This window comes from Marmota flaviventris, chromosome 1, assembly GCF_047511675.1.
Source record: "Marmota flaviventris isolate mMarFla1 chromosome 1, mMarFla1.hap1, whole genome shotgun sequence".
In the NCBI taxonomy this organism is placed as follows: Eukaryota; Metazoa; Chordata; class Mammalia; order Rodentia; family Sciuridae; genus Marmota; species Marmota flaviventris.
The window spans coordinates 204,909,976-204,935,278 of NC_092498.1; the positions used below are offsets into that span (position 1 = coordinate 204,909,976).

Sequence of the window (25,303 nt, forward strand, 5' to 3'; positions counted from 1 at the left end):
GACAGGGTCTCACTGAGTTGCTTAATGAGGTGCTAAGTTGCTGAGGCTGGCATTGAACTTGTTATCTTCCTGCCTCAGCCTCCCGAGCCAGTGGGATTACAGATGTGTCCAGCTGCAGGACACACTCTTAATGGGAGGCTAGGGAGGAAGAAGAGCAGAGGTGGGAGACACCCATCTCCACTTTACCTGAAATGTTTTATTTCTCTAACAAAAATCACCTGGGAGCACGTAAGGCAAAAATGTGAACATGGCTCACCCTGGGCGGCCGGTGTGAGTGCTGTTATTTTAATCTCTATACTTTTCTGTATTTTAGATTTTCTTGTAATTACCAAAACAAGAAAGGACACTTCTCCTCCATCTTGGTTTTACTTTGGGCCTGAGAAGTGGCCACCAGCACTCTGGGTGACACAGTGGCCTTTGCAAAGCTGCTGGTTATTATTATTATGAGGCGTTAAGAGGTTTCCAGTCCCCATTCCTCAATGGTGGATGGATATAGTGTGTCTCCTCCTGATTTTGACTCTGGACCCCCAGACTGACCCATCCGGAGGGCCTTGGCTTCTCAATCCTCTGGCCCTGACTAAGGTGCTGTCCCTAGGGATCGCTTCCTGAATGGCCCCTGACTGGCTCCAGCTCTCCTTACCTCTGTGTAGGCTCTTGAGAGTCTCATAGGTGAAGAAACTCAGCCCGGCATAGGGGATGACCCCCAGCACTGTAGGTGTGAATCCATGGTATAGGGTCTTCAGCCCCTCTTCTCGCGAGATTCGGATGAAGACGTGAAAGATGTTGCTGTACCTGCGAGGGCAGCGCAGCGAGGAAGTGACCTCAGGGACGTGGCGGGAGCCGCTGGACTCCACATACTAATCTCTGGCCCTTCCCACAGCTGTCTGAGTCTAGGTCAAGATGACCATGCTTTCTCTCTCTCTCTCTCTCTCTCTTTGTACTGGAGATCGAACCCAGAGGTGCTTTACCACTGAGCCACATCCCTGGCCCTTTATATTTTTTATTTTGAGAAGGGTGTCACTAAGTTGCGGAGGCCTTGAACCTTCCACCTCCTGCCTCAGTCTTCTGAGTTGCTGGGATTATAGGCGTGGACCATGCATGGCCCAGCCTGCCCTTCTTTTGTTCTTAAACATTTGTCATGTATTTGTGCCCAACTCAAAAGGAAGACTCTTGGTTTGACCCAAACAGAAAATTACACCCAGGCTGCCTTTCTGGAACTACAGTCCTGCCCTGTTCTACCAGCTGGGTTCAGGATGGTGATGATGATGATGATGATGATGACGATGATGATGATTACTTTTTAAGTACTGGGGATTGATCCCAAGAGCGACTATTGAGCCACAATTCCAGCCCCGCCCCCCTTGACAATTTTTTATTTTGAGACAGGGTCCGGCCACATTGACCAGCTGGTCTCTGTTGTGCAATCCGACTGCCTCAGCCTTTTGAGTCGCTGGAGTTCCAGGTTTGCACCCCCACGCCTGGTGAGGGTGACGATTGTCAATGCAGTGTCCTGTTTAGCTGAACACAGAGGCCCAGACCCACAGTCCAGGGGCCTGAAGGAGGAATTCCGACCTGGCAGCCCCATTGGACATAGGTAGCCCTACCCCGAGGCTGGCGAGGGGGTTACGGGTTGCAGGACTCACATTTCCTTGGGAGTCACGGCCATCCTTGCTCGGACCAGGTCCAGGGGGTAGGTGAGGGAAGCGGCGGTGGTTCCAGCCAGAGCGCCAGCAAGGAGGCGAGGCCAAGGGGGCAGGGCCCTGGGGACAGGGAGGTACCACCCCAGCGAGGGGACTGTCAATGCACAGAGGCCTGGGGGTGGAGGGGAGAGGGGACAGGGGTGTGGGGGGAAGGGGAGAGAGGACAGGGGTGTGGGGGGAAAGGGGAGAAGGGGAGAAGGGGAGGAACACAAGGCCCAGGCGGGTTTTGGGGTGGCTGAGTTTATGGGGTCTTTGAGGCGTTGTGATTCTGAGACCCTCTCTGCTGCTTCCTCTTTCCCTTATATGAATAAATGAATATGCATCTTTCCTAAGGCTCTAGGGGGACACGATGGCGCCACCTCTGGGTTCTGAGTGGGAGGGAATGGGCAGACTCCCCCAGGGCGCCACCCAAGGGCCTGGCAGGGGCGGGGCAGGGCCTCACTCTCCACGGAAGCCGTAGTAGTGGCCCAGGATGCGCTTGTACTCCTCGTGCGCGCTGAACTGGATGGCAGCGTAGGGCACCACGCGGACCATGGTGGCCGAGTTCCCGCGCCACAGGCTGAGAAAGCCCTCGTTGAGGTAGGTGAAGTAGAGGAGCCGGAAGGCCTCCTAGGAAACAAGGGAGAGGTCAACATCCCCCTGCCTCCTTGTGCCCTCCTTATGCACCTGCTTGGCAGGTGGAAAGTCCCTAAAGTGCAAAGGCTGGGACGCGGGTTCCCCATCCCCGTGGGAACTTAATTAACTTCTTCTTTTTTGCCCCCAGGTTTGAGGATGGAACCTAAGGCCTCTGCATGTTAGACAGAACTCCTACCATGGTGCTAAATCCCCAGCCCTTTTTTGATTTTCAATCAAGGTCTCACTAAATTGTGGAGGCTGGGCTGGAACTTGCCATCCTCCTGCCTCAGCCTCCTGATTAGCTGGGATTACAGGTGTGAGCCATGGCACCCGGCACACAGTGTATTTTTGCTGGTGTTGGTCTGGTAGTCTGTCTGGCTGTTAAAATACGACCTTTATCTAGAAGGTAAATGTGCTTTTGCCATTAAATCACACACGAAGAGAGGAAGGGTTGGAACTATCAATCCCTGACCCCAACACCCCAAGAATAGGCCTCTCATTAAGTCCCAGGGTGAGAGGATAGGTGGCCCTGGCTCATCCCCTGAGGTTTCAGGGAGAGGCCTGACCTGGGCAGATCAGAAACTGGCCTGGGGAAGAATAGGGAAAGGAATCAAAGCGGAGAAAAGCACATTGAGAAGCAGCTGTCCCAGACCACCTCCCTCCACCACTTCCTGCCAGCTCAAGGGGCTCTGATGCCCGCCCCAGAGCCATCCGTGACCCAGCAACTCACCTTGGCAGAAAATCTTTTTGAAGACACTGGGGGGAAAAAAAGCACAAAAGAGACTATGAGATGGAAAGGGCAGAACCCCCAGTCTCTGGGACCTTTCCCCTCAATACCAGGGTCTGGTTGGAGCATGGACAGGGATATCAGCCCCTGAGAATGCACTTCCCCTGGGGAATCCCCTAGCAGGGTCCCCCCTCTTTCTCCTTCAAGGCTTGTCCCCAGGCAGGGAAGTAGAGCCAGCACCCAATGCCCCTGCACAGTGAGGGTCTCAGGAAGGGGCTGTGAGGATGACCCCAGGAATCACTCAGCACGGCCACCCTGGACCCCTGTGGGGAAGGCTTCAGCTGTCATGTGGGCCTCAGCCCAGCAGCCCTGGCTCTCAGAACAAGGTCAGGGGTCCTGGGTGGCATTTGCCATCTTCTCCGTGCACCCCCCCCCCCACAGCTGCAGTATGAGTGCCCCTGACCCACCTCTCTCCTGGCCCCATGGTTGCCTGGCTGGCTTCCAACTCAATGGTGCCCTTGGCCACCGGGGTTGTGGGGATCCTGGAGCTATGGCAAGCCATGAGGACTTCTGGGAAAGATCCAGAAATACAGGCCTCAAGGGTCACCAGGAGCCTCTGTGGCCTGGCAGCTTCTCTTCCCTCGCCTCCTACTCCCTGCACCTCCCCACTGTGCAAGGTGTGTGTAGCCTGCTGGTCTCAATGTCATCCCAGCTCCCTGAAGGGCAATAGGATGTCCCTGTGCCCAGGAAGCAGCAGGGAAGCAGACAGGGCCTCCCCCTCCCTCTTGTCACTTTCTCTGTCCTTATGCCAGCCAGCCCAGGAGGCTGGCGCCAAGGCCCTCATTTTCAGACGAGGAGACTGAGGCACAGTGAGGCTAGGGGAGCAGGCGGTGGGGAAGGCCTGGCTCAAGTCTGCAGCCACCTCTCACTGTCCTGCCTGCTGCCTGGCCCTGGGCAGGAACTACTAACCATTCATGGGAGAGACAGGCCTTATCTCCAGAGGACCCTGTGACTGTTTAGCTCCAATGAGGGAGGGGGATGGTTTCCATTCTGGGTTGAACTGTGTCATCCCAGAAGTTATTTCCACTTCCAACGGCCAGTCCCTGTCAAGATGACCTTGTTGGGAAACACGGTCTTTATAAATGTGACGGAGGTAAGGTGAGGTTGTACTGATAAGGGTGGCCCTGAATCCAATGACTGATGTCCTCATAGAAGAGAAAGCAGATATAGTGACACAGAGAGGTCTTGTGAAGACAAGGCAGAGACTGGAGGGCCACGGCCACAAGCCAAGGGACCCCAGAGGCTGGAAGAGGCGAGAGGGCTCTTCCTCGGAGCTTCTAGAGGGAGCCTGTCAATACCATGATTTCAGACTTCTGGCCTCCAGGACCGTGAGAGAATCAGTGTCTATTATTTGAAGCCACCGGAAGTGGTCCTTTGTGATGCGGCCCCAAGAAACAAACATGATTTCTAAGTGGATTTTAAAGAAGCATTTTTTTTTTTTTTTCAAAACCATTTGAAGTAGTCTGAGGGGCAGTGAAGGAAGAAGGGCAGACGGTCGCCTGGCAGCTCCATCTCACATGGACAGGTGGACGAGCATTACCTTGGAAGATGATTTTGGTTCGGTCCAGGGGAGCTACTGCCGTCTTGGCGAGAGCACCAGCCAGGGCGCCGGACAGCAGGGAGCTGAGCACTTGCCTGTGGTCTCTCTGTGACAGAACACACGATCAAGGTCAGCAATCAAGGTCAGCAGAGGGCAAGCAGGTGTAGGGTCAGCTTGGCAGGGGACCTTGCCCCAGGGAAGCTCCTTCCTTCCACCCTGTCCTGGTCTTCGGATGCGTAGCAGCCTGAGTGTGGAGGCCCTACGCCGCCCTGGGATGGCGAGGCTGGGCCAGGGTAGTGGGTCCAGGCTACGTAGGACATAGTGAAAGCCTCCTGGGGTGATAACGACTGTCCATGTTGGAGGCGAGCTGCTCTCTGGGCCACCTATCGAGGATCCTTATTTTCAGGCCCACAGCAGGTCTCTGTGTGTGTGGTACTGGGAAATGAACCCAGAGCTCACAGATGCTAAGCAAGCAATTGCTCTATCACCAAGTGACATCCCCAGCTCATTTCATTTTATTTTGAGGCAGGGTCTTGCTGAGTTGCTATGGCTGGCCCTGAACAATCCTCCTGCCTCAGCCTCCTGAGTACTTGGGATGATGGATGTGCACACCACGCCCAGCTCCACACCAACTCTATATAAGGAACATGGCACCTATAAACTGAAACTCTTAAGGTGACTGCTAGCTATGTTTGGGGATGCAGCGAGGTCACTTCTCATGCTCAGTGGAAGCCGCCCGCCTTTGACCAAAGTTTCCAACTTATTCCTGGGAGAGCTCTGTACAGGCGCTAAAAGCTTGATGTTTAACATCCCTCATGTGGAGAGTCCCTGCAAATGATAAATGAGGCAATGGAGCTTACATTAGATGGTAGGCAACCCACACATGGGGTCCAGATTGACCATAAATATGAGATGATGCTCAATTTCTTTTTTTGAGTTTCCTTTTTTTTGGGGTGCGGGTACTGGGGATTGAACTCAGGGGCACTCAGCCACTGAGCCACATCCCCAGCACTAGTTTGTATTTTATTTAGAGACAAGGTCTCACTGAGTTGCTTAGCACCTCGCTTTTGCTGAGGCTGGCTTTGAACTTGGGATCCTCCTGCCTCAGCCTTCGGAGCTGCTGGGATTACATCCTTTGTTTTTGGATTTGGAGTCTCAGTATGTTGCCACACGGCAGGATCCGTCCTGCAGACCCCTCACCAGCATGAGAGATAGCTGTGTCTACTGTTCTTCACATTCTGTTGGGCAGTCCACTAACCGCTGAGGGACAGACCTGCCCTGTGCCTCAGCCCCATGATGGTGACTTCACAGGTGATGCTGGTGAATGAATCTTCCTGTCTGCCTGGCACTCCAAGGTGACATCTGGAATTCAGGGAAAGGTCACGACTGCAGGTGACGCCAGCTCAGCCTTTGACCCCGTGGACTTTGAGAGCTGCTGGTGCAGGTGCCTGGTCAGGCCCTGGGAATGAAGACCACGGGGGTGGGTCAGCCTGTATTTCAGGTTCAGCCAGGAGAACGCCTGATCAATGGATGCCCCGACTGCCGTGCCAAACAAGCACAGGGCTGATCCAGTTTCTTTGAGAGGTGACATCTTCAATCAAAGTGCAGGCATCAAAGATGAACTTCAGAACTTGGAGCAAATCCCTCCCATGCCTGTCTTCCCTCATTCTTTTTTTTTTTGGTACCGGGAATTGAACCCAGGGGTGCTTAACCACTGAGTCACACCCCACCCCATTCTTCTTAATGGTATGGGATTGAACCCGGGGTGCTTTTTCGCTGAACCAAATCTGCAGCCATTTTCTCTCCTTTCTTTCCTTCTTCTTTCTTTCTTTTTTCTTTTTTTTTTTTTTTTTTTGAGTTTTGCTGAGTTGCTGTGGCAGGCCTTGAACTTGTGATTCTCCTGCCTCAGCCTCCTGAGCTGGTGGGATTACAGGTCTGCGATTGCCCCCTCCCATTCTTTAATGTCCATAAAGCTGAGGGTGAACAAGGGTCCCAAGGCTGCCCCGACTCCTAGGTCTCCCAGTCCACTGGGGAGAGGCTCTGGCTTCCTGCCAGAGGTGTCCGTGTCACCAACTAGGGCTTTCAGGGAAATAGAAAGCAGTCAGTGTCTTCCATCCCATGACCTTGTAGTGTCCTGGAGCAGCAGGAGCAGAGAAAGGTACCAGATGCTGCGTGGCCCTTGCTGTCTGTGAGCAAAGATGAATCTGGGCACATCTACAGGGTGGTCTGTAACGGGGCATGGGGGCAGGAGCCCCTGCAGAGGGAGGAGGAGGGGGCCCAACGAGAGCAGAGGGGGTGGGACCCATCCTCTGCAGACCAGAGGGGACTGGGGAGAATACCCCTCAAGGAGTCCGGGTCACTTGCCTTTGAAGAGACCGGCGAGGGCAGGACGGCTTCGGCATCCTCACGCAGGCGCACCGAGCCTTCCTTCACACCATTACCCATCCCAGGCCTGCTTGGGACGGTGGGGACTCGGTCCTAGGGGAGAAGGAGTGAGTGGGATAAGGTGAAAAGTGGTGGGTGGGTGACCTCCCCTACCGAGGGCCAGCTGGAGCCTGCGACTCAGCCACCAGTCACTGAGGCCAGAAACATGCCATGGTCAGTCCCAATGGCCTTTTCCTAACCTGGTATCTGCTTTCCTGTTGGAGAGAAGATGCCTTCACCTGAATTCTGGTGTTGCCATCCCCTGGGCTGATCTCGCTTAATCATTGACAAGGTCTTTTGCTGTCAATTCTCACACGTGATCACCACAGAGTCTGATTTTTGAACCTGGTACCAGCAGAGCAGGCAGACTCAGAGAGGTTAGGCAGCTGGCTGAGGTCACACAGCTGGAGATAGAGACTACTGGCTGTGGATCTTTGCCATCATGTCGAGGGTGTGGAGGCCAGGGGATCCACATGCCCAGAGCCACTCAGCACCAGTGCCGACACCAGACCAAGCAGCTGGAACTCAGGTCCACTTGGATCTGAGAGTCTTCATCCAATGAAACGTATTTAGAAAATTATTCTTTTTTGCTATGGCACCTGGTTGCATATTCTTTGTTGCCAAGTTTACAATACTAGGCCCTAATATTTCAAGAGTTCTCCCTGGAAATTGACACTGACCTCCCCATGGAAGCCATTTCAAATAATCGCCTGTGGTTAGGATCCCAGTATCCAGTCCAGAGGATTCCAGGACAGACCTGGCCCACCCCACCTCCAGTGGACATCAGTGGCCTCTGGCTATCACCCAGTTCCACCCCCAACTCTGTGAACCCCAGTGGTCTTCAGATCTGAGTGCATAGCATGGGTGGCACCTGGACTCGAGGTGCTGGGTCAGGAGGCCTGGGCTGGTGATGTGGTCACGTCTGCCCACATGGCGGCATCTGTGGAGCTGCCCTCCCGAGTGGGTTCAGCCAATTGCTGTTCCCTGGAAGTGAACGTGTGTCCATGACCTGGGTCCCAGCCAAGTGCACCTCCCTCCCGTCCCTCCCACAGACTCCTGCTCCAAGCTCTCAGAAGTGTCCAGCTGTGTGATAAATACAGTTCCCAGGCGGTGCCCGGGCAGGCCCTGCAGCCCAGACCCTCCGCCAGCTGGGCCTGCTCCTCTGTGAGCCAGAGAAGCCACCAGTCAAGGTCAAGGGCCTGCCATGGGAACTCAGGCAGACAGCTGAGACAGGGCCTCAGTGTGGTGACACAGACCAAGTCACCATGCGAACCAGTGCAGAACTACTTGACAATGCTGAGCTGGCTGTTGGCACTTCAGGTGACAGAGAGCTGAGGCTAATGGGGGGCTCTGGAATGTTCCTCAAAGGCCATGTGTTGAAGGCCTCTTCCCAGCCGCTGGCACTAATGGGAAGATGGGGCCAGATGGAAAGGAGTGAGGTCATTAGGGCCATCCCCTTGAAGGGCATACGGGGACCATGGTCCCTCCTCTTGCTGTTTGCGGCTGCTGTGAGGCGGGCTGCTTTCTCTGTGGTTAAGTGCCCCTGAGTTCAATCCCTGGTACCAAAAAAAAAAAAAAAAAAAAACCCTTCAGTGTTCTCTAAAGGCCCGTATGTTAAAGGCTTGGACTCCATCATGGAGCTATTGGGAGATGGCAGAACCTTTAAAGATGGGGCCTAGTGGTAGGCCTGCAGGATACTGGGGGGCATGCCCTTTAAAGCTGTTCTGGGAGGAAGCTCCTTCCTCTTCTTTGCACCGTGGCCATGAGCTCATCTCCTTTGCTCTGTCCTGCACTCCCGCCAGAGGCCTGAGAGCAATTTATCGGCCCCATGGTACTGAGCCTTATCTCAGCTCTTATAAGTTGACTAGTATCTGTTATCAGTATTATTTGATATCAGGTAATTAGAAAGTTGACTAACACAATTTCCAATGCAGATGAAATCACTATCGCATCAACATAGCTGTGCTACCTGCTCACCACGGCACCACCAGTCATCACAGAAATGACCTGGTGTGGATCGTGGGTGAAGGGATAGAGAAATCACGGTATGCAAACACAAATGAACCTAGAGGACACATACCAAATGCAATAAGGCAGGCACCGAAAGATAAATGCCACATGATCACACTTATATGTGAAATCTTAAAAAAAGAAAAATCAAATACATAGAAAGAGAACAAACTGGTGGTTACCACTGTGGACAGTCAGGAGGAAAGCGGAAGACAGAACAAAAGGCACAAAGTCGCTGTATGTAGAATGAATAAGTCTAGTTTCTAATGTACAGCATTAGGACTACAGTTAATATAACTAAATATCCTAATGTATATTGCTGATTTGCTGAGAGAATACATTTTAGATACTCTTAAGGGACACATGCAAAAAGTAACTCTATGGGATGAAGGATATGTTAATTTTCTTGACTGGCAGTAATCACTTCACTATATAAATAAACATCATGTTAAACAGGATTCAGTGGCACACTCCCATAATTCCAGTCACTGGGGAGGCTGAAGCAGAAGGTTCCCAAGTTCAAGGACCAGCTTGGGCAACTTAGCCCTGTCTCCAAATTAAAACAAAAGAAACAAACAAATAAAAAAGTGGGTGGGGGGGGGCACATCACTCAGTGCTTGCCTAACATGTGGAAGGCCCTGGGTTTGTCCCCAATACTGAAAACAAAAACACATTGGGCTGGCCGCAGTGGCACACGCCTGTAATCCCAGCGGCTCCAGAGGCTGAGGCAGGAGGATCGAAAGTTCAAAGCCTGCCTTAGTAATTTAGCGAGGCTTGAAGCATCTCAGTGAGACCTGTCTCTAAATAAAATACAAAAAAGGGTTGGGGTGTGGCTCAGTTGTTAAGCACCTCTGAGTTCAATCCCCAGTACAAAAAAAAAAAAAAAAAAAATTTGGGAACTGGGGGTATAGCCCAGTGGCAGAACATGTGCTTAGTTTACACAAGCCCTGGATTCAACCACTGGGACCAAAAAAAAAAAAAAAAAAAAAAGTTGAATTCCATAAATACACCCAATAAAAATATATTTTATTTTAGCCAGATGGGATAGAACATGCCAGTAATTCCAGTGACTCAGGAGGCTGAGGCAGGAAGGAGGATTGCAAATCTAAGGCCAGCCTGGGTAACGTATTGAGGCCCTGTCTCAAAATAAAAATATAAAAAGGACTGGGGATGTAGCACAGTGGTTAAGCACCCTGGGTCCCATCCCTAGTAGCGGGAAAAAAATTTTATCTGAAACAGAGAAACTAGCAGACCCCACCTTGACCATATAATCAAGGTCAACAGCACCAGGGGTAGACAGACAGATGGCATGGACTCCAACACCATGAGGACACAGCTTCACTTCTCTGGGATTCCTGCCCAAGTAGTATCTTACTGTAACCATGAAGAAACAGTCAGCAAGCCCAAGGTGGGATGTGCTTTTGAGCAACTGAGCCGCTCCTCCCGCACAGTCACAGCTGTGGTCAAGGAAGAACTGAGCAGTGGTCCCAGGTTGGGGGAGACTGTGGAGACAGGTGGCATGCCGGACCAGGGCCAACACGGGGGAAACGGGGCAGATCCAGGTGAGGTCAGGAGGGCTGTCCTTAGTATCACATCAGTGCTGGTTTTCTGGCTCCAATCATAAAATCGTGGTGATGTGAGATGTTACCCCTACAAGCAGCTGGGTCAAGGGCACACAGGGACTCTCAATTCTTTTTGCAGCTTTTCTTACTGTCTTTGTTTGTTTGATTGCATGCTGGGGACTTTACCCCTGGATACATCCCCAGTTCAATTTTTAAAAATTTGAGACAGGATCTCATTAAATTGCCCAGAGTAGCTTGGAACCAGCCATCCTCCTGCCTCAGCCTCCCAAGTTGCTAGGATTACTGGCGTGCATTACCATGCCCTGCTCTTCTTCATTTATTTATTTTGCAGGGGTGTGGTGTACTGGGGATTGAACTCAGGGACACTCAACCACTGAGCCACATCCCCAGCCCTATTTTGTATTTTATTTACAGACAGGGTCTCACTGAATTGTATAGGGCCTCGCTAAGTTGCTGAGGCTGGCTTTGAACTCGCAATCCACCTGCCTCAGCCTCCTGAGCTGCTGGGATTACAAGTGTGCACCACCATGCCAGGTTTCTTTTTCTTCTTCTTCTTTTTTTTTTTTTTTTAAGAGATGGGGTCTCAGCCAGGCATTGTGGCCCATGCCTATAATCCCAGAGAGTCAGAGGCTGAGACAGAAGGATCACAAGTTTGAGACCAGCCTGGGCAACCTAGTGAGAATTTGTTTTAAAATACAAAGGTCCACTACTGTCATGTATAACTACATGACAGTAATGCAGGGGTATGGCCTAATGGTAAAGTGTCCGGGGTTCAATTTATAATGCCCAGGTTGGTCTTGAACTCCTGGCCCAACTCCACCCCCTCCATCTCCTGAATACTTGGGAATGCAGAAGCACACCACCCTGGCCAACTTAGAGCTTTCCTTTGATGCTAGAATTATTTCCAAATAATAAGTTAAGGAAAAAAAAAAACCACTTGGAGAAAACTGGCAGTTTCAGGCCATGCCAAGAGTTTGGGGGATACACATTTCAGATATCTCTGGCCACCCAAGGACTGGCCTGCTGACCTGACTCCTGTTGGTCCAGTCGGTTTCTCCAGAGTGCAGTCCGAGGGCCACTGGGTGGTGACTCTGAGCCTGCGTGTCTATGGCCAGGCCGAGCGCAGAGGGTTAGGGGTGGATGCCAGCCATGTGGGCAGCTTCTTAACAGGGGCTGAGCGCTGCTTGGTTTCTGAGACCATTACCTTCCTTGGTAGGGTGCTCACTCCCTGTGGCCAGCTCCTCTCCTTGATTGGATTTCCAGAGCCACACAGCTGCCAGGCCTGGGGCAAAAGCCCTCTCTAGGGCCTCTCTCAGCCTCTGCATGTGGGGTGAAACCAGGGTAAAGACATGCTTCTTTTTTAAACATGTTTTTTTTAGTTGTAGATGGACATACTACCTTTATTTTGTTTATTTATTTTTATGTGGTGCTGAGGATCGAACCTAGTGCCTCACATGCGCTACGTGAGCGCTCTACCACTAAGCCACAACTCAGCCCCAAAGACACAGAGGTGACACAGGGCACAATAGCATCTATTGTTTTTTAAGTCCCTGTGTCCCTGCACTCTCATCTATCCTGGGCCTTAACTAAGGAGGGTCCTGGAACCAATCTCTGCAGATACCCAGGGACAATGGTGTTATTTTTATCCCATCATGATTGTCAACACAGCTCCAATCTCTGGGCTTTGCCAGTTATTCCCCTAATCTCCTTTGCTGTCCCAGGACCTGGTCCAGGACCCCACACTGCATTTAGGAGTCATATTGCCAGTACAGTAGTGACACAGAGAGGGAGTCAGAGGGACTGCAAACTTGAGACTAGCCTAGGCAACCTAGGGAGACCCATATCCAAAAAAAAAAAAGGAAAGAAAGAAAAGAAAAGAAAAAATAACTAAGAAAGAAAAAAGGGGTGTCGCTCATTGTCAGTACACCCTAGGGTTCAATCCCCAGCATACACAAAAAAAGTCATATTGCCTGTCTTCTGCAGTCCGTTACGTCTTGCTGGCCTTCCCTCATTACCGTTTTACAGGTGGGGAAAATAAGGCAGCTGAGGGGCTTGCCGGAGGTCGGAGTGTCCAGTTCATGCTGGCCAAGCTGGACTGAGGACAATGGTGATCATGACCACAGCTGAAGATCGGGGTGCCCTGGCTGCTCGTTTCTCTCTCATGGTGAAGTCCTGTCTCCCTGCTTTGCAGATGAGACACAGAGAAGTTTGGCCAAGTCCAAGGGCAGAGGGAACTCAGGTCCCAGTGCCAGGCTCCAAAGCCATGGCTGCGTCCTTCTCTGAGCCCTGCCCCTGCCAGCAGCTCACAGCCACCAAAGCCAGGCTCAACAGGCCATTCCTCCTGAGTCGCTCTCCCAGAGAACTGTGCGCCCCTTAATCAAGGCTGCATTTAACTTAGAGGAAGAGCCAGCTCAGGGGAGATGGAAGTCTGGCTGTACTTGGATGGCAACTCGCAAAGTTAGGTAGACACGGACACGTTCAGAAAAGCATCTCTAAGCAGAAAGCATGGCACAGCCTCCGGGCTGAGATGGAGGGTCTGGGAGCCCTGGGTGCCGAGTCTGGCACCAGGGGAGGCTCTGTCCCAGCACATAAGCCTGAAAGAGGTGAGCTGAACATTTGGCAACAGCAGCATCAAGGGACAGGGACAGAAGTCAGGGTCTGGACCATGAAGGTGGAGACTCTGGTCAACTAGTCCCTGCTGACACCAAAGGCTGCCCACTAGAAGGAGGGTGGCAGAGGAAGCCAGCTCCTGAGGAGCTGCAGCCTGGGAAGAACTTGGAAGGAGGCAGCCCCAGGCTACGGCTCCCGAGAAGCTAGACGAAGCCAATGGAAACCACACCTGGGAAAGGACGATGTTCTGGGCCTTGCATGACGCAATGCCCTGGCCTCAATAGGATACTGAGGCACAGGAGGAGACCAGACCACGTGCCAGGGAGAGATGCTCTGCAGACGAGGAAAAACAGCCCTGGGGCTCCCAGGCGCCATGTCGCCAGACACAGGCTGGGTGGGCAGAAGCTGAAACGCTGACAGGACCTCAGGTTGGGAAGAGCTGGACCTGGCTTGAGCCTGGCCGTACCACCTGCGCCTCACTTTTTGGACATGAGGCCTGTGGAATGTTCCCCAGCATCTTTGAGGCTCTGATACCCCAGCAACAGTATATTAGGTTCAGTGGACAATGACACATGGTGAGATTTGATAAAGTAAGTAAAAACTGCATCTGGGTGCTGGGTGTCTAGCTCAGTGGTAAAGTGCTTACCTCGCAAGCACAAGGCCAAAAACATCAATTTGCATGGACTTTTTCTTTCTTTCTTTTTTTTTTCCCCAGTGCTGGGGATTGAACCCAAGACCTTATGCATGCTAGGCGAGGGCTCTACCACTGAGCTGCACCCCCAGCACTTTTTATTTTATTTTGACTTGCTAAGTTGCTGATGCTGACCCCAACTTGGAATCCTCCTGCCTCAGCCTCCTATGTAGCTAGGTTTACAGGTGTGCACCACTACACCCAGCCTGATGCGCTTAAATTTTAATGAAAAACAGAGCCAGTCAATTCACATTGGAAACTGTCTGCCATACGTCCTATTGTGGGGGCATTGCTTCCTCTCACTTTGTTACCCCACACACTCCTTCAGCACCTGCTGCCAGGTTGGTCATCCCTCTGGTTCCTTGCAGGGCCATGCAGGTAGAAAGGCACAGCCTGGCCACCTACAAGTGTGCCCAAATGACCAGTCTGAGTGGCCTTGTTTCCCCAGGAGGCCCCTGAGTTTTGCGCATGGTCACAGAGAGGGAAGGAAGAAGGAAGAATGGAATATACTGTGGGCTGGACCTGCTGTCCCTCCTCCTGCTCTCTTCCCCACTGTAGTCACTGTGAGTCACGCGGCGGGTGAGGCCCTTCTCATCCCCAAACTCTGAGCCTTGAAGCGCTGTCAGTGACTCCTACCCCTCAATCACCTGCCATGGGAGCAGCCAAGATTGACTCTGTCCTTCAACAGGTGGATGCCCTCAGGCAGGTGCCCCAGTTCCCAGGAGCCACAGCTTCCTGTGAGTTGGACCTGCAGTGGCCACCTGAGGACCAATAAACCTGTACACAGACCACGCCTTCTCCAAACCCCATGCAGCGGAGTGTTACCTAACATTTGCTGGGGTAGGGATGTGGACACACTGGAGCCCTTGGCCACTGGGGAGGTCAAATAGGAAAGATGCTTGGAACTCAGTCTGGAGGGTCTTCAACAAGTTCAATTCCATTCCTAGGTAGAAAGCTAAGAGGGACACACAAAACTTGTACATGAGCATTCACAGTAGCATGATACACACAGCCTGAGTGCTACTGTTCTGGCCTAGCATGTGCAAAGCCTGGGTTCAAAACTCCGTTCTGGGAAAAGAAAAAAACAACACCTCAAACATGGGGCTGTGACCCGGTGGTGCTGTGCTTGTCTTGTATGTTCGAGGCCCTGGGTTCTCTCTCCAACATTGGAAAAATAAAGATTTATTTCACTTTACAGTGTGTAAGTTATACTTCAAGAAAAGACATTTAAACACTGGAAACAAAGAGACAAAAAACACTGCCCGGCCAGGTACAGTGATACATGCCTATAATCCCATCTATTCAAGAGGCTGAGGCAGGAGAATCTAAGTTCAAGGCCAGCATTGGCAATTTAGTGAGACCCTGCCTCAAATAAAAAATAACAACTATTGCTGAATGCGGTGGTGCATTCTTATAATCCCAGCTGCTCAGGAGGCTGAGATAGGAGGATAGTGAGTTCAAAGCCAGCCTCAGCAATGGCGAGGTGCGAAGCAACTCGGTGAGACCCTGTCTCAAAATAAAATACAAAATAGGGCTGGGGATGTGACTCAGTGGTTGAGTACCCCTGGTTCAATCCCTGATACACCCCCTCTCCCAAAATAAAAGAATAATAAGTACTGGGGATGAAGCTCAGTGGTAGAGCACTCCTAGTACCAATAATGCAAAAACAAAACAAACAACAACAACAACAAAAATCCCTGCCCAGTCCCTCTCAGGACAGCTGACCCTGAGCCTGGGGGTGGGCCAGGCCTTAACAATGGTCATTCCCAGGGGACTGGGATGAATGGGCTTCAGGTGACTGACTTGCTCATATTGGTGGAGGACACCATCCCAGGCTCTCTCTACTCCACTCTTTCCACTGTCACCAGGAAGATGATGGAGCTGACCCTTGATTTGAGGGTGGCTCAGATGACCCTCACTGGCTAGTCAGAACTCACACTTTTCTGGCTTCAGGGTGCTGGACCCAAAGACAGATCTGGAGTTTTGAGGAGACCACCAAGCCAGAGAGGCCCTCTCTCTCCAGGGCAGGGGCAGCGGAGAGGGTTCTGAGGTAGGGTCCACACAGAGCTCAATGCAGAGCAAGGCCAGAAGGGGAAGGTGAGCACCAACAGACTGGGGCATTCACAACCCAGTGGTGCTGGAAGAATCTTGGCGGGTACCAGAAACACCTGGACTCTTCCATCACGGAACCTGAATGAGCTTCTGTCACTTGCACCTCCCAGAGTCCTAACTCACATGCTGCGCCAGGGTGCCTACTTCCCTTATTTTCCTGTACACATCCTGTACTGTACCTCCAACCACATATGACAATGTCCTTTGTCCCAGGAGGCCCAGCTTCAAGACCTCACTGGGGCCAGGCGTGATGGTATACGTCCGTGACCCCAGTTGGCTCAGGAGGCTGATGCAGAAAGATCACAAGTTCCAAGCCAGCCTCAGCAACCTAGCGAGGCCCTAAGCAACTCGGTGAGACCCTGTCTCTAAATAAAATACAAAAAAGGGCTGGGGATGTGGCTCAGTGGGTAAGCACCCCTGGGTTCAATCCCCAGTACCAAAAAACAAACAAGTAGCAAAAACTTCACTAGGTATCTGTCTACAGCACCGGAGTTTTCTGGACTAGAATTCAGGTGTCAGGTCTTCCTGGGAAGTTAGATGAGAACTAGGGACCAGGTGCAAAGGGGCCCCTTGGCAGATCACAAGAGTGACATTCAGAGAAAGACCCCGAATAACAAACTTTGATCTTTTCTCATGCTATTTTCTGTTCGGGTGACCCTAGAAGGAAATGTCTAGAATATTTGGGATCTCTGGATCAGCTGTGGCATGAAAACTTCCCAAATTCTAGTAACACTGATCGGAAGCAAGTTCACGGTGTCAGATGAAGCAGGACAGAGCTGCTTCTTATTCAGGATCGGGTGTTTTTCTACAAGCCCCAAACTGCAGCGGTTGCACGTGCTTGGCCATCCTAACACGCACACACCCCACACACGTGTATCCTACTCCCTGGGGAGCTCCCAGACCAATGACGGTGGGGGCAACTGCACAGCTGCAGGCCCCACCCTCTGGGACACAGGAAATGTTTGCACAACCCGGAGGATGCAGTTACTTGTGAATGGAGTTAACAAGCACCTATAATCTGTGTAAACAGAAGCCAATTAACATCCTATCTGGGGTCAATAAAAGCTGTTTTCTTTTCAGTTAATAGTCATTAACTTCACCTAAGTGATCCTGGTGCATCTTACATAATGGTTGTTCCCCGATAACCCAGGTGATTGGCTGCCTCGCAGACAGCCTGCTTCTCCATGCTGGATGTGCCTTTCAGACCCACCTCAGTTACTGAAACCCTGGCTGCCATCTCTATGGGCTAATCGCACAGATGTCCAAGTCCTGAAAGAGCCAGATGATTCTGCGGTCAATCACTGTCCTCTGTTCTTGCAGACCGCCACCCATACCTGTCACCAGACGCCCTTGGATGTTTATCTGAAACAAAACAGGGCACCCAATGGTACTCAGACCCTCTGCTCAGAAGGTGCACTTCAGTACCTGGTCTTCATCCCAAAAGCCCTCTGTTCTTCAGGGCGCTCTGCATCTGGTTGGCCTTCAACAATTATTAGCCAGATGAGGGAGTCAACTCCCTGGATGCGCTGAAGTCGGCTCTGGCTGGACTCCCCGGTGCTGCACTTCCGCTGTGTCCTTCAAAGCCTGCCTTAAGTGTTCCCTTCTTACCTCCCCCAAAGTTAGCCGCTCAGCCCAGCATGGAGCACTCAGTGGTTCTCTGCTGCACTGTGATAGACTTTGATTTGTCTCCCCATTAGGCTGGGGTCCCGGGAAGTCAAGGGCCTGAGTCATGTCGAGCCTAGAAAGATTCATGACACCAACCTCCAGCCTTTGTAGTCATGTCCTCCTGCCCTCAGTTGTCCTTACATGGTGCAAGAATGTTCCTCTTAGCTGGCCACGGTGGCACACACCTGGCATCCCAGCTACTCAGGAGGCTGAGGCAGGAGGATCGCCAAGTTTGAGGCCAGTCTGGGTAACTTCATGAGACCCCACCTCAAAATAAAATAAAAAGGGCTGGGGGTGCAGTCCAGTGGTAGAGCACGTGCGGAGCATGTGTGAGGTCATCGGTTCAAGCCCCAGAGCCATAAAAACAAAACAAAAAAGAAAACAACAAAAACCTACTGCTCACCAAATATTTCAAAATTGTCACTGCTGTTCACTGTAACCTCTGACCCTGCCATCTGAGGTTCGGTGTCCTTCGGCTGTGATCAATGCGCTCTGGGCAACTGAAGCTGCTGGTAGCTCTCAAACACGCACCTGTCCACTTTGTAGCCTGGCCACCAAGACCTGACTGTTCTTCAAAGCCTCATTCAAAAGCACAACACCCCCTTCCCAGCCTGAGGTTTCCCCACATTCTTCTTTTTTGTGTGTGTGTGTGGTACTGGGGATTGAACTCTGAGGCACTCGACCACTGAGCCACATCCTCAGACCTATTTTGTGTTTTATTTAGAGACAGGGTCTCACTGAGTTGCTTAGCACCTCGATTTTGCTGAGGCTGGTTTTGAACTTGCAATCCTCCTGCCTCAGCATCCTGAGCCCCGCTGGGATTATAGGCACGTGTGCCACTGTGCCCGGCTCTTTTTTTTTTTTTTTTGGTATTAGGGATATTTAACTCAGGGCACTTTACCAATGAGCTACATCCCCAGCTCTTTTCCTTTTCTAGGGTCTTACTAAATTGCTTAGGGCCTCTCTAAGTTGCTGAGGCTGGTCTCGAACTTGTGATCCTCTTACCTCAGTCTCCCAAGTTGCTGGAATTACAGACATAAGCCATGTGCCTGGCTCCCCATTATTTTTCAGCTATATCATCTAAGGCCTTGTTGGCAAAGGGCCATGCACACAGATCATGCCAGAAGTTGGGTACCCCAATCTATGCTCTTCTCCTCTCTGAGGCCCTGTGAGGGGACAATGCTGCAGAGAAGAGGCTTGTCCTCAGCAGGGGAGGTGCACGATCTCCTTTGTTTCTACAGCCATGAGCTGCTCCAGCGGCAGGTGTTTCCAGAACCACATACACCAGAATCCTCCAAGACGTCTGTACAGGACTCTTGAGCCCCAGCCTAGACTAACTACGGCAGAACTGCCAGACAGCGGGGAACAGGAATATGCCTTTTAGATAGGATAGGGATAAGGCTTGCTGCACCAACAAAAACCATCAGCTCTCCACATCTGCAGGTTCCACATCTGGAAACATTGCGTCTATGCAGATTTTGATTTTTCTTGTCCTTATTCCCTTAACAATACAGAATAACAATTACACACACAACATTTAATTTGTACTAGATATTCTTAGTCATCCAGAGATGATTTAAAGTACATAGGAAGATACCTTATACTTATGAGGATGGAAAATAACAATTTGGGATGATGCCTGAATCCTCACTGCTAATTTGAGACAAATTTTTGAGCAAGTAAAGGCTGCCCTTAAAGCGACCCCTTTACTTTGCAGGATTCATGGGAGTTGTGATCTGCCTGACTCCTGGACATTTAAAAAGTAGACCCATCAGCCTAGTGCCAAGGCTCACACCTGTAATCCTAGCAACTCAGAAAGCTGAGGCAGGAGATCACAAGTTCAAGACCAGCCTCAGCAATTTATTGAGACCCTCAGCAACTTAGCAAGGGCCTAAGCAACTTAGTGAGATGCTGTCTCAAAATAAAAACTAACAGTGACTTGGAAGGCTGAGGCAGGAGGATCAGGAGTTCAAAGCCAGCCTCAGCAACCCAGTGAGGCACTAAGCAACTCAGTGAGACCCTGTCTCGAAATAAAATACAAAAGAGGGTTGGGGATGTTGCTCAGTGGTCGAGTGCCCCTGAGTTCGATCCTGGTACCCCCCAAAATAAATAAATAAAATAAAAAATAAAAAGGTCTGGCCCAGTGGTAAGGTGCCCCTGGGTTCAATTCCTGGTGCCAAAAACAAAAAACAAACAACACTCACCCCCAACAAAAAAAAAAGGCTGGGGTTCCAGTACAGAGCAAGCAAGCAACCAAACAAACCAACCAACTCAGCAGAAATGTAGTCTGTCAGTTGTGGAGAAGTTCACAATCAAGGTGAGGCAGGGCTGGTCTCTTGTGGCTGTGAAGAAAAATCTGTTCCACGCCTCTTCTGGTTTCTTGCAGCTACCAGCAATTCTCGGCAGTTCCTAGGTTTTTGACTGATCTCTCCAGTCTCTGTCCCATGGCCTTCTCCCTCTTGTGCATCTCTGTGTCTCCTCCTATCTATCTATCTATCTATCTATCTATTTATCTATCTATCTATCTATCTATCTATCTATCTATCTATCTATTGAGATCCTAAGGGTTGAAGCCAGGGCTTTATGGATGTTAGGCAAGCATACTATCACTGAGGTGCATCCCCAGGTCTTTATTTTATTTGAAACAGGGTCTCACTAAGTTGCTGAGGCTAGCCTCAAACTTTCAATTCTGTTGCCTCAGCCTCCTGAGTCCCTGTGGCATGCGCCACTACCATTCGGTCTCCGCTTCCTCTTCTTACAATGACAGTAGTCATTGAATGTAGGACACTCTTAGATACCTACCAAGACTCCCAGTGGATGTCTGAAACCACAGACAGAACCAAATCCTATATGTACTGTGGTTTCCTATACATATACGTCTATAATAAAGTTTAATTTATAAATTAGGCACAGTAAGAGATTAACAATAACAACTAATTATAAAATAGGATAACTATAACAATTACTATAATGAAGTTATGTGAATATGGTCTTCCCCCTTCTCCTCTTCCTTGTCTCTCTCTCTCTCCTTTTCTCTCCCTCTCTCTTTCTCTCTCTACCCACTTCCAGAGAACTCTGTTTGGCCCCTGGGATCTGAGCACTCAGCACAAGATGGTCAAGACAGTCCCAGCAAAAGGTGCTCAGTGAGGAAAGCAAAAGATGACAAACATTTTAAAAATAGCCCAGTGACCAAGGAGGGGTCACTGGGGGACAATGCTCTACTTCTTGAGCTGGATGTTAGTTTCATTATTCTTATACCTTTTTTCTTTTCACAGGTACATGATATACGTTTTATAAAGTATTTCACACATAAAATTAAAAATGCAGAGTTTTTTTGTTTTGTTTTTGTAGCACTCTGTCACCCTATGCCTCACATAGGCTGGGCAAGCACCCTACCACTGAGCTACACCCCTACCCCTAAATGCAATGCATGTTTTCAAGAGCTGACTTGCAAAACTCAAAAAAAGCAAACAGTTCTGATCCACTCAATCCTCTCCTAGTGTCTAACTGCCAAAAACTGATTGATACTCAGGAATGGGCCTGACCTCAGTATGATGACTCCTTCAAACTGGCACAGATGGTAAGAAATCTCAGACTCTGAATAGAATCTCAAAACAGCTCCCCAAATACCTGACTCGTTTTATGATCCCTTTTTTTTTTCTAGACCCAAGTGGGAAAAAAGAAGAAAGCAGGACTGGGAGTACAGCTTAGTGGTAGAGTGCTTGTCGAACATGTGCAAGGCCCTGGGTTCCATCCCAGTACCACAAAAATAAAACTAAATTTTAAAAAATTAGCAACAAGGGCTGGGGTTGTGGCTCAGTGGCAGAGCTCTTGCCTAGCACTGTGAGGCCCTGGGTTCGATCCTCAGCACCATATAAAAATAAATAAATAAAATAAAGGTATTGTGTCCATCTGCAACTAAAAATAATTTTTTTAAAATTAACAACAGCTAAAAGTTTCTCGCCCCCACCCCCATGCTCTCAGTACTAGGGATTGAACACAGTTCCTTGCATATGTGAGATGAGCAGATACCACTGAGCTACATCCCCAGTTCTTTTTTTTTTTTTTTAATATTTATTTTTCAGTTTTCGGCAGACACAACATCTTTGTATGTGGTGCTGAGGATCGAACCCGGGCCGCACGCATGCCAGGCAAGCGCGCTACCGCTTGAGCCACATCCCCAGCCCCCCCAGTTCTTTTTTTTTAAAAATAATATTTTTAATTTTTTATTCTAATTTGTTATATATGACAGCAGAATGCATTACAATTCATATTACACAAATAGAGCACAATCTCTGGATGTATACAAAGTATATTCACACCATTTGTGTCTGCATACATGTACTTTGGATAATAATGTCCATCCCCAGTTCTTTATTGAATGGGTCTCACTGAGTTGCCAAAGCTGGCCTCAAACTTGTGATCCTCCTGCCTCATCCTCCCAAATAGCAAACTGTTCTGCTTAAGGTACCTTATGCCCAAATTTCTCAGCAACCCCCCCTCCACTCCCAGCCTCAGGGACTATCAGTAATGCCTTGTAAGGAATCTTGTAAGGAACCTCAAACGCAGGGTTTCCTCCAAGCTTGCAGAGGAAGAACTCAAATATTTCCTGAACTTTACTCTTATTGTGGAAGAAAAACAGTAGTCTAATGTTTAACCCTACCCCAGGGGCCAGAGCATCTAAGAAAGGGGAAGATCAAAAGCACCTCCTCTTTTGCACCAATCGGATAGGACAGATCAGAACACTTGATGATATCTGAGTTGGACTGGGAGGAGGAAACAGGCCTTCCCGCTGAACAGCTCAGAGAAGAAAGACTGATCATTTAGAGAGACATGCCCTTTAACCAAGCCACTCCTAAGAAGTACAAGTAGTTGGACCTAAATGCCATGCAGACAGAGGTTTTGAAGTGCCTGAGCACAGCTGAAGCCCGCCCACATTCACACCAGATTTGCTGATACAGGAATCTATCTATTCACTGCAGCTCAATTTGTAACAGCAAAAGATGGGTGACAGCTTAAACAGCCATCAATAAGGGCCTGGCTCCCCAGTCACAGACTACTTCTAGAAAGAAATATTAGAAATTATTAACAGCACAGGTGCATCCAGAGGGTCTGGGTGCAGATAGAGACCTGCTTGGTTTTTAATTATATGTACCTTTGTACTGGTTTTCTAAAAACTATATACATCAATTACATTGTCAAAGTTTAATTTTTACATATATATATATATATATATATATATATATATATATATATATATATAATACATATATATATAATACATATATATAAATGTATACATATACACACAAGTACAAGTATGTATGTACAGTACACACCTATATGCACATACATATTTACAAACATAAACGCCCAAACCCATATGTTTTATTTTTTATTAAATTAATTTTTTTGTAGTCCTGGGGATCAAACCCAAGCTAGCAAGGGCTCTGCCACTGAGCTGCATCCCCAGCTGCTGCAGGCCCCCAATATATGATTACATGATCCCTTTAGCAATTGGATGGAAAATCCCAATGGCCTCAGTTTCCCCAGAAGAAGCTGAAGGTGACGTGGCCCTGAGGAACATTCTGGCATCCTGGTTGCAGGGAGACAGGCAGGAGTAGGAAGCACTATGCAAGCCCTACAGGAAATGGCACGTTGCTGCTTTTCAACAACAAAGCCACCGACCTCCTTCTATGCTGCACATATGCAAATGAGACTCAAGGGAACTTGAAAAGTTCCAGAAGAATCATTATTCCCAGCACCACACAGACTCCAGTTTTGCAGTTTAGCTTTAAACGGCTGCACCATTAGCTCGCCTGACTCTGGAAAGTATTTCCTTACTCTCAGTTTAGTGGCTTCAAGAGCTTGCACAGATCAGCTGTTGCCCTCGCCAACAGCTCCCCAAAGGATGAGCTATCCCACTCCTATATGCCTCGGCACCCGGGCCCCAGGGCTTGGAGATACAAGCCCGGACTGCCATGGATAGGCTGCCCCTTTCAGCTAAGCCTTTCCGGATTCAAAGTCATGATTCCTGAGAGGAGCATGGGGGTGGGGTGGTACTTCCCTCCCGGTCAGAGTAGGAGGCCCCACACCCCTGGAGATCAACACAACAGATGGGCAAAAATGGGGGAAGTAATCGATGAAGAAGGTGGGCAATGCTCAGGAAGAGATGGGCTCTGTCTCCAGCATTCTAGTGGCTTTAGGTTTGTCTCTGCCAAAATGGGGATGATTCTGGTTTTGTCTGGCTGATGGGATTATTCTAAGGCCTGGAATTACCTTGTTTCTGTCAGCACTGTTATAAACTGAAAGATAAAAATTGGGTGGGCTTTTGTTTGGGAAGGGTACAGTAATCTTGAGACCCAAGGCCTGGGTGAATGTTGGAGGACCCGGGGGATCCAGGGAGGATAAACACAGAGGGACACACACACAGGTGCACTTGGGAAAAAGCATAAGTGGTGGGGTGGGATAAGAGGGAGGGAGAGATGGGGCTGCTAGAAGCATAAGGGCAGGTGGGGTGATACACAGGGCACCCACTCAAGTTACTGAAGTTGTGTCGGGGAGAGAGGTAGCACAGACCTGAATATGAGGAGTCTGTGAAAGGAGAGGAACAGGCCCGGGTGACGGAGTGGGAGACGTAAGAGAGGGGTGGAAGGCTCAGCTGTTGGTGTGGAGGTTGCGGCCGCAGTTTGTGGAAACTCCTGTGGGGTTGGGAGGGTCACAACATCAGGTGTGAGGTTGTCATATACAGGGACAGTCTCAGGGTGTCCATGAGTGGGGGCCCGGTGTCAGATTGTGAAGCGGGATGTCAGACTCAACTGTGCAAGACAGGGGATGGAGATCAAAGAGGTGGGCACGAGTCAAGAGGAGAGGAGCATGTCAAGGAGGCCAGTCTCAGGTGTTTTGGGGGGGGGTGTCAAGAGAAGGGACGAGGTCAGGTGTGCGTGGGCTGTGAGTGAAGGGGCTCAGATCTGGCTCTGGAGACTCCCTGACGGCACCAGATGTGGGATCGGGGTCGGGGGGGTCTTTAACCTCTGTCCCCGGGACGCTGCTGTCACGCTCCGCCTCCCCCGCCTCCGCCCTAGGGTCCATGACAGGACCCGTGCAGTGCCTCAGTTCGGTCTGGCAAGCGCGGGCCCCCTGACGCCTGCGCCGCCCCGCGCCCCCCGCGTCCAGCTCACCTGCTCGGACGCGTCGCCGCCGCCACAGCCGCCACCTCCAGCCGCCACAGCCCCGCCTCGCGCACCCCCAGTGCGCGCCACGGGAGGGGTACACGCTGGGTTTCAATTGGCTGCTCTGTGACTAATCAGCGCTGGAGACGGTAGGAATTGGCGGGCATGAAGCGGACAGACAGCCCGTGAAGCCAATCGCTGAAGAATAGAGGCAGGGTTACTGGGAGAGGCTCTGGTCCCCGGGAGTGTTCCTGCAGGGTGCGAGGTCCTGGGAGGCAGGGCCCTGAGCAGGCGAGGATTGGAGTCTTGGCAGAAAACCAGCAGTCCTAACTACCAATCACTGAGCACCGAGGGCGGGGCTCCAAGTAAGCGGGCGCGACTGGCGGGGCAGAGG

General features: G+C 50.4%; 1 protein-coding gene and 1 non-coding gene across 6 annotated transcripts in view; one reads left to right on the plus strand and one right to left on the minus strand.

Moving 5' to 3' along the window:
• The window catches only part of Slc25a42 (solute carrier family 25 member 42), a 28,846-nt gene extending 3,822 nt beyond the window's left edge, over positions 1–25,024 (minus strand). The window contains exons 1-8 of one of the 5 annotated variants that reach the window (XM_027932379.2): positions 24,919–24,980; positions 17,283–17,434; positions 7,007–7,120; positions 4,643–4,748; positions 3,046–3,071; positions 2,143–2,309; positions 1,644–1,760; positions 641–792 (exon numbers count right to left, since the gene is read on the minus strand). In XM_027932379.2, the coding sequence (XP_027788180.1) occupies positions 641–792; positions 1,644–1,760; positions 2,143–2,309; positions 3,046–3,071; positions 4,643–4,748; positions 7,007–7,120; positions 17,283–17,309 (709 nt within the window). In that variant the 5' untranslated portion in view covers positions 17,310–17,434; positions 24,919–24,980. Of the gene's footprint in view, positions 1–640; positions 793–1,643; positions 1,761–2,142; positions 2,310–3,045; positions 3,072–4,642; positions 4,749–7,006; positions 7,121–7,937; positions 8,051–11,863; positions 11,979–17,282; positions 17,435–24,316; positions 24,697–24,918 lie in introns of those variants that run through there. The other 4 variants (XM_027932381.2, XM_027932380.2, XM_027932383.2 and 1 more) reach the window with 4 other exon arrangements.
• Positions 19,331–19,480, plus strand: LOC114090410 (U12 minor spliceosomal RNA). Its single transcript, XR_003582336.1, has one exon. It is a non-coding gene; the product is annotated as a U12 minor spliceosomal RNA (small nuclear RNA).
• Positions 25,025–25,303: the final 279 nt, after the last annotated feature.